General features: G+C 38.4%; 1 protein-coding gene across 1 annotated transcript in view; it reads right to left on the reverse strand.

The window, feature by feature from the left end:
* APPBP2 (amyloid beta precursor protein binding protein 2) overlaps positions 1-16373 on the reverse strand; it is a 45788-nt gene that overhangs the window by 18052 nt on the left and 11363 nt on the right. Inside the window, exons 2-6 of the mRNA XM_055131413.1 lie at positions 16073-16161; positions 12567-12718; positions 11095-11218; positions 4142-4310; positions 1851-1940 (exon numbers count right to left, since the gene is read on the reverse strand). Of these exons, the coding sequence (XP_054987388.1) occupies positions 1851-1940; positions 4142-4310; positions 11095-11218; positions 12567-12718; positions 16073-16161 (624 nt within the window). The remainder of the gene's footprint in view (positions 1-1850; positions 1941-4141; positions 4311-11094; positions 11219-12566; positions 12719-16072; positions 16162-16373) is intronic.

Genomic DNA, 16373 nt, shown 5'->3' on the forward strand with positions numbered 1-16373 from the left:
TGTAGCGCCAGGGAATGAACCTGAGCTCCTGCATACTAACATACACTCAGTTCTCTGAGCTATCTTCCTGTACTCAACAGATTATTATTATTTTTTAAAATTTTAACAGAATATTATTATTTTTAATTTTAATTTTTTTATTGAGTCACCATGTGGAAAGTTACAAAGTTTTCAGGTTTAAATCTCAGTTATACAATGCTCGAATACCCATCCCTTCACCAGTGCACATATTCCACCACCAAGAATCCCAGTATAGCTCCATCCCGCACCCCCACACCCCTATTAACAGATTATTTTTAAGACACTTTAGTTATAGAGTGACTTACTATTACCCTGTATTTTCATCCCTCAGTAATTTTTCAAAAAAAAGAAGATCTGGGCCTTAGAGGAGGAGGTGGTCTCCTAACTGTGCCCACCTCTGAGCATCAGAGGCCTCTTTTTTATTTTATTTTTTAAAGAGAGTCCGGCAAGCTACCAAGAGTATCCCGCATGCACGGCAGAGCCTGGCAAACTCTCCATGGCATATCTGATATGCCAAAAACAGTAACAATAACAGGTCTCATTCTCCTGACCCTGAAAGAGCCTCCAATCGTTGGGAAAGATGAATAAGGAGAGGCTGCTAAAATCTCAGGACTGGTATGAATGGAGACGTTACTGGTGCCCACTCAAGTAAATCGATGAATATCAGGATGACAGTGATATAGTGATACATTTTTAAATGTATACTTTTAAGTTTTTCCATAATCTTTATTTTGATTCACATAGTCAATAGGTCAGTAAATAATAAGCCCTAAATAAGTGCATCTAAAAATATAACTATTGCACATATATTAAACTTTCTTTTTTTGGGGAAAGAGCACAGCTATTGGTGCTTGGGGAGCATGTATTGTAAGGGTTCAACCTGATCCTACATGCAAAGCATGTGTTCTAGCACTCCGAGCCATCTCCCTAGAACATGGCTGTCTTTATAAAAGTTATAGTAAATGTTTCAATTTAAAACATTAATATTCTCCTCTAGGTCTAGAAATAAGCTGAACATCAACCCTATTTGCTTGTTCTAAATGACTAATTTAAATAAATCTCACAGAATCTTAATTTTGGGTTATGGGAGGAGGGGGGAGTTGAGTACTTTGGGTCATATAGAGCAATACTCAGGGACTATTCTTGTATCTAGTGATTCTCAGGGGCTCTGTGCTCAGGAGTGAACCTGCCAGTGCTTGGAAAGTTACTTGTAGTTCTAGGGATCAAACCTGGGTCAGCTGCATGCAAAGCAATTAAGTGCTTTCCTTATGTACTCTCCAGCCCTTTAATTTCTTCTAATTGAAATTTTGGTAAACTATCCAGTCAAAGTGGAATATTCAAAACTGGAAAACCTCTGGGTTGATATTTTAAAGTCACAGTGTGAAGAAAAGATTTAAACAATACTACTGAATGGTCTCAAAGAATTAACATTTATTTCTAGACTAAGGAAAAAACAGAGAGAAAAAAATAGTGGGTCAATTACAGAAAGCTCTCGAAGACTGTAATACTATAAAAGATTTCCTCCCTTCCTTCCTCACCCTCCAACCCTCCCTGCCTCCATGAAAGGGACAGAACCTAGGCTCTCACACTTGCAATGCAAGTGCTCTATTATTACTCAGCTACATCCCCAGCACTAGGCTTTCTAGTAAAAGATAACTCTGGCAAAAAGAATTCAAGTTAAATGTAAAGGTATAAGAAAAACATTAATTCAAGTCAGGAGAGTACCAACATGCTATTTCAAATATACTTCAGTGAACCAAATGATCAAAATAATTTTTGGTTTGGTTTTTGATTGGGGCCACAGCTCGTAAAAATTTTAGCAAGTGTACCTTAGAAGCTTGTCTTAAAACATCCACCACAACTTTAACTGGTAAACCTGCTGTTATTTCTTTCATTGCTTCAATGCACCATTTATATGCCTAAAAAAAAAAAATTAAAGAACAACTGTTAAATAAAATAATAAACAACTGTGAATTTTTTCTGTAAGATTTCAAGTACTTGCGTATGAAAATCATACACAAAATATTCATGCTTGAAATTTCCGATGAGGGGTTTTCTTTAAAGTATTAATTTCTTACATTCTGGAGGAATATGGTAAGGGATATGATAGTCAAGAAATCAGTTACATTTTCTCTTGCCCAGAAGTCTTTGTACACGCTGTGTCCTTGCCTTTGAAATACATTTGTACTTCCTCCAATCCTTTAAACCTGGGATCAAATGAAGATCTCACATATCTAAGACATGTTCTACTGTTGAGTCACATCTCTGGACAGTACTTTTACATATTCAACTGTTTACCTTGTGTCAGCTATTGTTCTAAGCACTGTATGTGCTCTAATGCCTTAATTAACACAAGAGTTCTATGAAATATGTACAGTTTTATGAGAAATTGAGATTTAGACAGGGTGTCAGAAACTGTGCTAGTACCAAGGTATCTAGTTGGGGAAGACCATATAAATGTCCTTCTTCAACTGGGTTGACTGCACAAATATTAGTTTATAATTACTTTAGAGATTTATCATTTTAACTAAAATTTTAAATTTTATTTAAGTATGTAAATCAAAGAGGGGTGAGAGGAAGTATAGAGGTTTAGTCACTTGACTTGCATTTTCAAATCCTGGCTCAAATCTCTGGCACCACATCTGGTTCTTTGAACAATACAAGAAGTCAATCCTGAGCAAAGAACCAGGAATACACCCTAAGCATTGCAAGGTGCCAGGAATATACCCTAAGCATTGCAAGGTGCAACCAAGCCCCAACACCATCATTCCACAAGGAAACACACACACACAACCACAACCACACATACCCTCAAAACCTTGGGGCTGGAGGGATAGCATAGCGGGTAGGGCGTCTGCCTTGCATGTGGCTGACCCGGGTTCGATCCCCGGCATCCCATATGGTCCCCCAAGCACCGCCAGGAGTATTCCTGAGTGCAAAGCCAGGAGTAACCCCTGAGCATCGCTGGGTGTGACCCAAAAAGAATAAAAAAAAAAAAAACCTGGAATATTCAAGTCAAACAGATAGTTTTAAAACAGGAAAGCTGAATCACATGATAACATAAAATGATATTTATCTATACATAAAGCAAACAAACAAAGGAGTTAAGCATATGTAAATCCCTTTCCAACTATTTTTCAAAGTATTAAACAGTATAAAAGTCAGGAATGCAACTAGCTTTCTCAAGACACAGAAGAAACAGAATGTAGAAATAAAATCCAATCTCATTGAAATTTATGCCTTCAAATATGCAAATTCAACCAGTATTATATTTCTAATACTTAAAGATATAATAATTTAAGAAGAGGGACAGAATGATTGTACAGCATGTAGGGAGGTTTGCCTTGCATGCAGCTGATCTAGGTTTGATCGCCAGCAGCCCATATGGTCCCCGTGTCCCACTAGGAATATCTCTGACGGCAGAGCCAGGAGTAAATCTCGTTGTGCCAAACCCTCAAACTTTATTTTCTTTTTGGGTCACACCTGGCGATGCATAGGGGCTACTTATGGCTTTGCACTCACGGATTACCCCTGGCGGTGCTCAGGGGACTATATGGGATGCTGGGAATCGAACCCAGGTCAGCCACATGCAAGGCAAACAACCTACCCGCTGTGCTATTGCTCCAGCCCCCAAACCCTCAAACTTTTTAAAGAAAATATATTTGGTCAAAGTGAAATGTAAGTTCACAAGTTTATTACATTTCAATTTTTTTAAAAAGACCCTGGACTAGGGAGACAGTACAGTAGATAAGGGTTTGTACCTTGCATTACAGAACAAGTTGTGCTCCCAAAACAAACGGGCAAAAACTGTAAATATTTTTGCATTATGCATGTATAAGGCCTTAAGCAAACCTAATATATGAAAATTATATTAAGAAAAATAAGAGATGGAAAGGACAGGAGGGAATTTAGGGAAACTGGTGGTGGGAAGTGTACATTGGTGACGGGATGGGTGTTGGAACAGTGTATGATTAAAATCCAATTGCGAGCAACTTTTTAACTGTGTAGCTCATAATGATTAATTAAAAAAAATTTTAAGTATAGAATTAAGACATTAGCGGATTTATCCCATTTTATAGGTATTTAACAATCATAACACAATTGCACTTGCAATACTCACCTCATCATAGTGGCTTTTTGCAAACAGAAGTGCACAGAGTTCTCCATAGAGTGCAGCTTTGTTTGCTTGCTGACCGTGTTCTGAGAGTTTGTCCATGTACGTCTGAGCTAACTTAAACGTTTCTTCACCCAAATGATATTTGCAATTTCCATTTCGTACATGAAGCAACCTGTGAAAGTACAAACATTGACGGTATTTCCAGTATGGTAGAACTAATGAGCTCTTAAATATCACTATATATGCAACAGAAAGATGTAAGACATGTGGCAGCATTGGAAAACAAATGTTTGGCCTCAAACGGAACTAATTAACACATATAAAGATATACGCTTTCTCCAGAGGCTACAGAACACTCCTCTAAATATTCTTTATCTTTTTGTACCCAGTTTCAGGGTACAAAAAATGTATTTTATTATAAATTAATAGTCTCATTATAAAATTTGAGAAATGGAGAAAAATCAACCCACTATAAAGTTTCTACTGATTTTTCTAGTGCATTTGTAAATCTTAGTTACCACTCCTACTTCACAAAATTTTTTGGCCAACCTTTCTGTAGTGTAAATAGTGGTATTGTCAGCTCTTTCTTTGACAACTTTGTTCTGGAGATGAAGGGCCAAGATAGATGAATAGGGAGAATGTGTCTATTTCCTCAGGTAATCACAGCAATTCTACAACAAAATCTGGACTAATCTACTCAGAAACTGGGGGTGGGAAGAGAGTTCAAATATCTAGTATACATGCTTTGCATATGGGATTCCTGATGCTTTGACAATAAGCACCGCATGATCCCCTGAGCATTGTACCAAATTCAAAATTAATAAAATAAATAACCTAAATAGAAACCAGCCTGAAACCCTGATTGTCAGGGTTTCACAACCAGGGACGAAAGGAAGCACCCAGATGGATGGTAGACAGATGACCTCACTGAGAAAGAAAACTGCAACCAGGAAGAGATTTCTAAGATTTTCTTACAACATATATCCTTCCCTAACATCAAGAAACACAGGATTGTGCCCAAGTTGGTCTGGACCAGCTCACAGATTAGAAACTTGGTGAGATAGTGGCTAAACATTGTCATTAAAAACAGGTGATACTAAAAATTCACAATGTTCTAATTATTTCAGCATATTTTGCTATTTATGATTTGTCTATCTATTTGTGAAATTATAAAATAATAAATAAGGTTATACCACTTCCTCCCTGACTCTAATTCACGTCTGTAGGTAGAAATCTGAAACAGTAGAAGCAGTTATACCATGGTATTCATCAAATTCTACAATTTAAAGTTTAATATTATTTTATTAATAGGTCTAGGAACATCATGGAAACATTATTATGCAGATCATGCTTACAAAGTGTGTACAGGGTTAGGCATGTAGCTCTGAGGTTAAAACATAAGCCTTGCATGTTTGGCTATGTTTGATCATCACACCACATACAAACACACACAATGTGTTTTGTCTAAAGACGCTACAGTAACATAATAATCTGTATTATGGCATTTGCCCAAAAAGTGCTTATGACACTATGACACTATTGAGTAATATTCTGAAATGTCTCTGTTGTTCCCCTTTTTTCTTAATCATTAAATATCAACCTACACGCATGCCAGAACTACATCTGTTCTTCAACTGTAACTACCATTGCTTCAGAAAAGGGCTTGGAAAAAGCCAATGAAACTTTTCTGTGAAAATCAATACCTATGTGGAATTGAAAATAAAGAATGCTATATATTTCAATACAAAAGAAAGAAAAGGGATGAGTTCGTTACAGAAGTAGACAGTACAGCCATGCTATTATGCTTATTAGCAATATGCAAGATGGGCAAACATGTTTTAGATCAGACTAAATGTAGATATTTGCAAAACACACACATATATAGGCCATACAGAACAAATTAGGACAATATTTTTTTATCCATTAAAATGCCGACTGAGAACATTTATGCCTATGCATCATGCCAACATATTCTCTTTTTTTGTTCACGATAATTTATTACATATAATATTCAAACACCAATCCCACCACCATTACACCTTCCCACCATTTATTTCGAATTTTCCCACCACCACCTAAGCCTGCCCCACAAGAAGGTCCCAAATCATTCATTTTGTATTGCTTGTTGTGAATAATCCACTGAAAATAATCCAAAGAAGTTTCCTTAGAAGAAAGTGTGTGAAGATTGTTGTAGCTCACCTAGGAGCCATTAAGCCCTTGTATAAGAGATTACTAACACCAAAATGATTTTCTGAAAATGCTGATGTCAGAGGGCATCAGGTATGAAAGACATTAAAATAAAACCATAGTGAAATAATGAAAACACTCTTGAAGAACACAAAATAAATCCAAGATATTAAACTGACATATTGACACCATAAAGTCATTGGTGGCTCACACCTGAATGTGGCTTAATTAACACAAAGTGCAGTGAAGTCAAGAATTTATGTATTTTTTTTTCTTTTTGGGTCAAACCCAGCGATGCATAGTGGTTACTCCTGGCTCTGCACTCAGGAATTACCCCTGGCGGTGCTCAGGGGACCATATGGGATGCTGAGTGTCAAACCCGGGTAGGCTGAGTGCAAGGCAAATGCCCTACTGGCTATGCTCCAGTCCCTATTGCTCCAGTCCCAGAAACGTATATAGTTAAACAGTTTTAGTCATCGACTTAAGTTTTGGACAATCTCTTTGGTATGAGGAGCCAGTTCAGAGAGTGCTAGGGATGGAACATGTGCTTTCCACATACAAAGCAGGCACTTTAACCCTATGAGTTATCATTTTCCTGGTTTCCGAGACAAAGATTTTAAAAATATATTAATAAATATATGTAAATATATTTAGAAAAATACAGGATTCCAGAGATGGCGCAGAGGTAGCATGCCGCCTATCATGCATAAGGCCAAGAGCTCAATTACCAGCATTTCTATACATGCCAAGTGGTATCTCTGTAGCATTGCTGTTTATGATCTTCTGGCACCACAAAAAAAGGGTACAATCTCCAACATTCTGCCAGCAAGCATATTCTAAGCATGTGACTTCCACAACCAGGTGTCAAAGTAATCAAGCATATGACCCCCTGTCATCATAACAGCTACAAAAGTAGGGACGGGGTAGGGTTCTGTGGCAGAGCACATGCCCTCTGTAAGGCCCTAGGTTTGAGCACCAACATAAAAAAAAAAGGGGGGGGGGTGAAAGGAAAAAAATACAAAAATTACATATTTGGTACACAAATAACATTACAGGCTGTGCAAGTGGCAAACCCAGGTCTGACCCCCCAGTATCCCATATGGTCCCCTGAGCCAGGAGTAAATTCCTGAGAGTATAGTCGGGTATGATAGAAAAACCAAAAAAGAACAAAAAAAGTTTTGAAAGATTCAGTTAACCTACAATAGGGTAATCCTTTTTCTAGATTCAAGGGATATAGTGGTCAAGAAAGAATTCATGACTATAATCATGACTGACTGGGGGGATGGAGAAATAGTCCAATGGGTTGGGTGTTTGCCCTACACACGGATGAACCAGATTTGATCCCAGCACCCCATATGGCCAATCCCCCAAGCCTGGCAAGAGTGATCCCTGAGTGCAGAACCAGAAGTAAACCTTAAGCAGAGCCAGCTGTGACCCCCCCCCCCAATAATAATTAATTTGCCGATCTGTTCAATTTGGTAGCCACGAGACACATATCTACTCAGTATCTGGAATATGCCTTTCAGACTGAAAACTGGTATTTAGATTCTTCACCTTGTCATGTGCACGGAAAAAGCCATGTTATACTAGCTCTCTAGCCCTGGCTTTAATCTTTCCATATTATTCTTTATAATGCTGTTTTCGTTTTATTATTTTATTATTACTGTCAGAATCACGTGATTTACAATACTGGTAATGGCAGGATTTCGTGCATACAATGTTACAGTACCACACTTTCCACCAGTGTTCATTTCCCTTCACGATTGATTCACCCCTGGGCATCACCAGGTGTGGCCCAACCACCCCTCCTCCCTACCAAAAAGAGGAAAAAGTAAAGCAGATTCAGCTGGCAGAATCTTCTATGCTCTTCTCTCCTTGTCTGTAACATGTACAAAAATGACAAATTGGGAAGGAGTGCATAAACCAATATTAGAGTGGGTAGGAAGTCTGCCTTGTACTTGGTGAACCTGAGTTCAATCCCCGGCATTCCATATGGTCCCTCAATCCCTCCAGAAGCTACTCCTGAATGCAGAGCCAGGAGTAAACTTTGCGCACTGCCAGCTGTGGCCCCCAAAACCAAAAAGAAAGATTGGAAGAATCCATATTCTCATGAGAGAAAAAAGAGGCCTTTTGGTTAACACAAAACAAAATGTAGGTACCTAAAAATCAGAAGAAATGTTGGCTATCTTAGAGAAATAAATCATCTATTTCAACAAATAAGAAGCAAGTAGGGTCCGGCAAAAATAATATAGGGGTTAAGGTACTTGTCTTTCATCACCAAACCTGTTTCATACCCCTGGCACCACCTATTATACCCTGGGAACAATCAGGAGTCATCCTTGAATAAAGAACCAAGACTGTCCCCAAAATAAAAAATGCGAGCATATACAGAAAAAAATCATTTATATTTTGTTCAAAAGGTGGTTATAATGCAATCATTCAAAATGGCCTTTCTAAAATGTATGTATACACAGTAACATTTAAATAAGTTCAGAAGTACAGGGGCTGGAGCAATAGCACAGCGGGTAGGGCATTTGCCTTGCACGCGGCCGACCCAGGTTCGATTCCCAGCATCCCATATGGTCCCCTGAGTACCGCCAGGAGTGATTCCTGAGTGCAGAGCCAGGAGTAACCCCTGTGCATCACCAGGTGTGACCCAAAAAGCAAAAAAAAAAAGAAAAATTCAGAAGTACCATGAAAAGGTTCAGTTTCCATAGTTTCACAAAGAGTATAAGCAGAAGAGGGGATTACAGATGACAAAAATTTATTTTTCTAAGTGCTATAAATTATAGGCCCAAATAATAATCCCTTTACAGTTTCTGCATATAAGTATTTGAATAGATGATTATACGCTATTATTTATAATTCTCAAATACCTGTGGAATAAAAATCAGGCTTCTAAAGTATCTGCATTACAAAGTTAAGTTTCAGGACTCAAAACCCAATGCAGGTAAACCTGGTAATGACAACCTCAAAAAACAGAAATCCAAGTGGTTCAGCTCAATTTTAGCTTAAATCAACAATGGCATTCTTTTTAAAAAATTCAATCACCATAAGTTACAAAAGTACAAAGACACTCATGACTGAGTTTCAGGAATACAATGTTCCAACACCAAACTCTTCACCAGTGTCCCCTACTCTTCAGTACTGCTGTTTCTATTGCCTTTGGGCATTTAAACAATGGGTTAATTGGGGTTTTTTAAATTATTTTTCCCTTGTCTGCCTCATGCAAGGCACATGCCTTACCTGCTGTCCTACCTCTTCAGCCCTCAACACTGGCTCTGAACAGAAAAATTAGATTCTGGTTCTAAAAGGGTTTAATCTTGTTAACTCATCTCTAAGATACCAAGGTAAGGGGCCAGAGAGATAGTATGATCAGGCTTCAATCCCCAGCACCCCATGTGGTCCTAAGCCCACCAGGAGTGATTTCTGAACACAGTTGGGTATGACCCAAAAACAAAAACGAGATCAAGGAAAGATATGCCTTTACTGAGCAACTTTGTACTGCATAAAGAAGACAACTAAAATCAGTAAAACAATCAGACTTTAATTCACAACAAGGAACGATTTTTTTTTTTAAAAAAAAAAGAGAGATTGCTCAACAGAGCACATGCATTGCATATGGGTTTAGTTCTGGGTACCACATGCTCCGTACCCCCAGCACTATCAGGAATGACCTCACTCTAACCCCAAAAGGAGATGCCAAAAGCAAAAGCTATTGTTACAAGAATTGCTGTACATACAACTGTTGTACACACTGTAAAAACTACTTGAGCTAAGTCAAAGAACATTCATTACTACAAGAGACAAGATGCTCCAATAGGAAGGAACAGAACCCCATACAGACAACAGTGGGGGTGCCAAATTAACTGAGGGAAACAAAGTTCTGTATGAAAATAGCTAAACAAAATGTATGTATACAAAAAATGAAAACAGTAAAAGCAAACAGTTACTTCTATATCTGTTTACCTTTTTTTACAGTACACATATTTAAAAAATTTTCTTTTGTAAAGAGAACTTTCTTTTGAGCAGGGCTTTCTGGCCATACGTGACAGTGTTCAAAGGTCACTCCTGGTAGCACCTGGGAAACTGTACACAGTGACAGGGATCAAAGCAGGCTCAGCTGCACGCATGGCAAATACCTTAATTTCCATATTCACTCTGGACCCTTTAGTATTTGGGGCTTACCTATGGCTCTATTTTCAGAAATGTTCCTGGCGAGTCTTGGAGGACCAATATGTAACACCTGTGACGAAAACTAGGTTGGGCGTATACAACCCACTGTAGTATCTCTGTAATATCTCTCTGGCCCCTACAAAACACATTTGTCTTTGCTTTTTGCACCACAGTTGGCAGTACTCAGGGTTTACTCCTGGCTCTGCAATCAGGGATCACTCCTAGTGACTTGTGGTGCTTTGAAGATAAACTGGCCACGTGTAAGGCAAGCACCCTCACTGCTGAGCAGGGAGGAAAAACATTTTAATGTAAAATGCTTATCCAGTTATACACACTAAGCATTGAATAAATGTTCGCTAATGAGTGAAAAAATTCTACGACAATAAAAAATATACATAAATGACGGGCTGATTTATCACACTCAAACATAAACTAGAAAGTTTCCTATATCTTGGAGATTCAGACTAGTGAAATTGTGCCATGGATACCGCAGTAATTTATTCAAATGCTGAAGTTATGCCTGAAAAACCTAAATATATAAAAGCCACTAAATATCATTACAGCACGGCACTGTAGGATCTGTAACAACTTACCTTACACAACACTCCACTGCACGAAACCAATGAAGCATTTCATCATGCAGAGTACACAACTGAAGGCAGGACAGAAACACTTTCTCAGCATCACTGTACCAGCCTGCATCTGAAAGAAAACCACCTACAGGACAAGCAAACAAAAACAGCAACTTTACAAAGAGAAAATAAAAATGACAAACAAGTTATATTAGCTAAAATTAAAAAAAAAAAAATGAAGTTCCATGTTTACCCCCCAGGTAAAGACAGTAATTGTGAAGTAAATTTCCAAACTAGGATCAAAGTTGAGACAGTAAGTCGAAGTTTTAACCATCTAAGTATACTCTGCTGCCTAAGAGTGGACATTTTCTATTAATATACTATATATTAATGATTCCAGTGCTCCATTTGGGTAGCACTATAGCACTGTAGCACTGTCCTCCCGTTGCTCATCGAATCACTCGAGCGGGTACCAGTAACATCTCCATTGTGGACTTATTGTTACTGTTTTTTGGCATATCGAATACACCACAGGTAGTTTGCCAGGCTCTGCCGTGAGGGCGGGATACTCTTGGTAACTTACCAGGCTCTCCAAGAGGGACAGAGGAATTGAACCCGTGTTGGCCATGTGCAAGGCAAACGCCCTATCTGCTGTGCTATTGCTCTAGCCCCAAACATTACTTTTTAATCTTCTCATACCAAATCCGAAAGATTTAAATCTGAGTATTAATACGATGAAGCCCAGAGTAACGCTGTCAGGTGTGGCACCAAAACTAACAACTTTACTAAAATGTCTACATAAATTTGTGAAAGCCATACAAATAGTTTTTATAAACATTAAACAATATTTTTGTATTAATAACGAAAGCCTTTTCAGAATGCTTTTCTATGTATCCTTAGAAGGAAATACTGTATTACTCACATTTTAGAGATAGGAAAACTGAGACTCCAAAAGGATTAAGTGTCCCATCACAGAACATAGTATACTAGTGAAACTGACAGCAGCATGGCCATGGTAGTAAATATGTTGTGTGAAATCACACAAATGCAGGATCCTAAACTGAGCTCTACCACTAGTTATGAGACCAGCGGGGAGGGAAGTGGAGGGGGGTTTCCCATGCCCAGCAGTGCTCATGGCTTACTCCTAATCCATATGGGGGTGCCAGGAGTCAAACTTAGATGTATGTAAACTCCCTACCCACTACTATCATTCCAACACCAACACCATAGCAACTGAAATTTTGAGTCTGTTCCCTCACCTGTAAAATGATATTAACATCATCAGATCATCGGTATGAAATGAGGCTTCAGAACAAAGCATTTAAATATAAGTAAGGTGCTTAACACATTAACTTCTATAAATTGCATTTGTTCCCTTATGTTTTTCTCCTAGTGTAAACTTTGGGACTAGCCTGGGAAAATCTTTCATTGTTTGCAGATTTAACTGAGTCATGTCACAGGAAAACACATTCTACTATTTTACCATTACTTACCTAAAACAAAGCCAACCTGAATGGCTTTTTCCTTTACAGCAGCATCTGATTCTGCTATATAAGAGCACCGTCTACTGAATGAGTATGCTAAGACTGAAGCGACTTTCACACCATGATCCATCAAAGCCTGGAAACAATGATGAAGCAAGTGTCTGAAAGAAAATAAAAAGGTTATTTTATAAGGTGATGTATTCTGTATCACAGAAAGTGCTAGCTTTCTTTCTTAAAAAGCTTCACTTGGGCTTGGAGATGTTGCTCAAACGGTAGTGTTCATGTTATGCATGTGTGAGGTCCTGCTGGGCCCCAGCATGGCTAGACCAAGCACCATCAAGCAATTTCAGGCCCCAAGTCCTGCCAAGAATGAGCCCCCGCAACAGCACTAACAAATGTTTTGCCTTATTAACTGAGGTCATGATAATTTATAGTTTAACCTAGTATCTTTACTCAGTGGATTACTAAGTTATCCTACATGACTCAGGAAGAGTACAGTGTATAAATAGAAACAAGTAAATTTAACCTTTAACATCAGTTTTAAAAAATAGTATTCTAACAATAATCGAATTAAAAATGGGCAATTAAGGGAAGAGAGGGAGTCTTCAGGCTGAAGTACATGCTCTGCATGGAAAAGGCCTGGTTTCAAATTCTGTTATTCCTTGTCCCTCAGCAACACTAGGAGGAGCCCCTTACATTATGGCATCAGAAGTCGCCCCTAAGTAATGCCTGGCGGTGAGTCCCTTGCCCTAAATTTTAAATGGGAAATTGATTTGACTAGACATTTCTCAAAAAAATACAAGTGGCTGAAGCCAGAGGGATAATACAGGAGATAAGGCACTTAACTTGTAAGCAGCCAAACCCAGCTAAATTCCCAGCGTCGTGGTCTCCCAAGCACTACAGGAAGTGATCCCTGAGCACAGAGCCAGAAATCCCAAGCACAGTCAGGTGTGATCCCTAAACCAGTATCATCTATCTATCTATCTACACAGGTGGCTAATAAGTATAAAAGATGCTCAGCTATATTAGCTATTAGGGAAATGCAAACCAAAAGTATAACAAATACTACTTCACACCTGCTAGAATGACTGCATTTTTTAAAAAAGTTCTGGCAAGTACATACAGTAACTGGATCCCTTGACCACTGTTAACAGAAGATAAAATAATGGTAACTGTGGAAAATAGTACAGAATTTACTCAAAAAAATTAAATAGAAGGATACCATAAGTATATATCCTTGTAACGTACCAATGAGAACTAAAATCAAATGTCTGCACAAAACCATGTTCATGAATGTTCAAAGCATTATTATTTTTAATGGTCAAAAGGTAGAAACAATTCAAATGTTAACAGATGACTGGATAAATGAAACACAGCATATCCATACAACAGAAATCATTCAGTCATCAAAAGGAGAAAATTGATACAAGCAAAACAACAAATGAATTTTCAAAACTACATAATTTATAAAAGCAGGGGCCGAGGTGACAGAAGAGCAGTAAGGCTTTACTTGCATGAGACTAAGCTGGGTTCAATCCCCCTCATCCCACATGGTCGCCCAAGCACTGCCAGAAGTAACTCCTGAGTGTAAAGCTAGGAGTAACCTCTGAGCATCACTGGATATGGCCACCTCCCAAAAACAATAAATTAAAAAGAAAAAACTTCTATTAAAAAATTTAACGAATTAGGGCTGGAGAGATAGCACAGCGGGTAGGGCGTTTGCCTTGCACGCGGCCAACCTGGGTTTGATTCCCAGCATCCCATATGGTCCCCTCTGAGCACGGCCAGGGGTAATTCCTGAGTGCAGAGCCAGGAGTAACCCCTGTGCATCGCCAGGTGTGACCCAAAAAGCAAAAAAAAAAAAAAAAAAAAACCAAACAAACAACAAAAAAAAATTTAACGAACTAAAAAGTGGCCAGGTACAAACAGCGAAATAACATGATTTCATTTTATGCAATGTCTGGGATAGGTAAATTCAGAGACAGAAAACAAATTAATGGTCAGGAGAGCTAGTACAAAGGCGAAGATGGTGCTTGCCTTGCACACATCAACCCAGGTTCAATTTCTCAGCACCAGAGAGGATCCCTTAAAGCCACCAGAACGATCCTTGAGCGCAGAGCCAAAAGGAAGCCTTAAGCACCATTGAGTGTGGCCCCCAAACCAAACCAAACACAAAAAAAGATTATTAGTCTGCTATGGAATGGGGTAAGGGAAAATAAGAAGTGACTGTTTACTGTATAGGGTTATGGGGTGAGGAATTGGGGATGAAAATGGTCTAAAGTTAGATAACCATGATGATTGTAAAACTTGGTGAATATCTAAAAGCCACTGAATGTACAATTTTAAGAGGCAAATTTTTTAGTATGTGGATTGTATCTCAAGGTTTTGTTTTGTCACACCTAATGGTTCTCAGGGATGACTCTCAATTCTGAGCTTGGAGGCTGTTCCTGGTGGTGCTCAAAGGTCTATGTGGTGTGGAAATATTTAGGGCTTCTGCATCAGAATATGCACTCCAGTCCACTGAGTTATCTCTCTGGCAGTTTTTTTTGGTTTGTTTCTCACGGTAAATTATGGAGTCGCTTTCATTTTGGGGTCACACCCTGCTGTTCTCAGGGGTTACTCCTGGCTCTGCACTGAGGGATCTCTCCTGCCTGGGCTCAGGGACCACAGAGGGTGCCGGGGATCAAACCCAGGTTAGCTGCATGCAAAGCAAATACCCATCCACTTCACTCTGGCCCTGGGGTCAAAGCTTTAGATCAAAATCAAACTATACGCTTTATGTTTCACAAATACTTACTAATGGATTTGGGTATGTTGAAAGATAACCTGAGAGACGACACAAAGGTAGCTATGTTCTAAACAATGGCTATGTTTAGAACTGCATTGCGAAATTCAAATTCCAGAAAGATCACCTTTCTTATATTAAAAGATTCTATTTGTTTTGGGGCCACATCTGGCAGTATATGGGTTGGGGGGCATCCTTATGTAGTGCTGGGGATCAACCAAGGTTGGTGACTAGAGAAATAGTACAGTGGGCAGGCTGCTTAACTTGCATGCACCTGACCTGAGTTCAATCCCTGGCACCACACATAGTTCCCCGCAACCCCCACCAGGAGTGATCCCTCAGGGTACAGCTAGTAGTAAGCCCCAAGAACTGTCAGTTGTTGCCCAAAAATTAAAACAAAACACAGGGTTGTCCACATGTAAGCCCAGTACCTTAACCCCCATACAATTTCTCAACCCCCTCAAAATACAGAATATTGTTTAAAGTTTTTCTATCACCTTCTTTATCAAAATTAAGCTATTACTATTTTGGGGCCTGAGATTAGTACTAACCAAGTAAGTTTCTCTATCTTGTACACAGGTTACATTTCAAAGTTATCCCCGAACAGTAAAATTATATTACTAATGAAACAAACCAGCAATATTTGACACCAATTTGAATGACACCAAAAATTGAATACAATAGTACATTTTAGATTATGTATATTTTATCATTTAAAAAGCAACTTTACCTTTTGTCCAAAGCTCTCAATACTTTAGCAAAAACTTCCAATTCACAAAATTCACTGCCCAGTTGACATAAGCGTCCCTGCTGGTAAAGCTGAAATTAAAAAATAATAATAATAATAATTTAAAAAATTTAACTTCTACTTTATACTTGAATATAATTTTATGGATTCTATTAATGATGAATTTAATAACTATCACTCAAAGTCAATATAATTAAATAGCATTATCAGGAAAGATGTTACAGAGAAATGAAATGCTAACATTCATATAAAAAACACCAACACTTATATGATTTTATGAAAT

This window comes from Sorex araneus, chromosome 3 (assembly GCF_027595985.1).
Source record: "Sorex araneus isolate mSorAra2 chromosome 3, mSorAra2.pri, whole genome shotgun sequence".
NCBI classification, from domain to species: domain Eukaryota; kingdom Metazoa; phylum Chordata; class Mammalia; order Eulipotyphla; family Soricidae; genus Sorex; species Sorex araneus.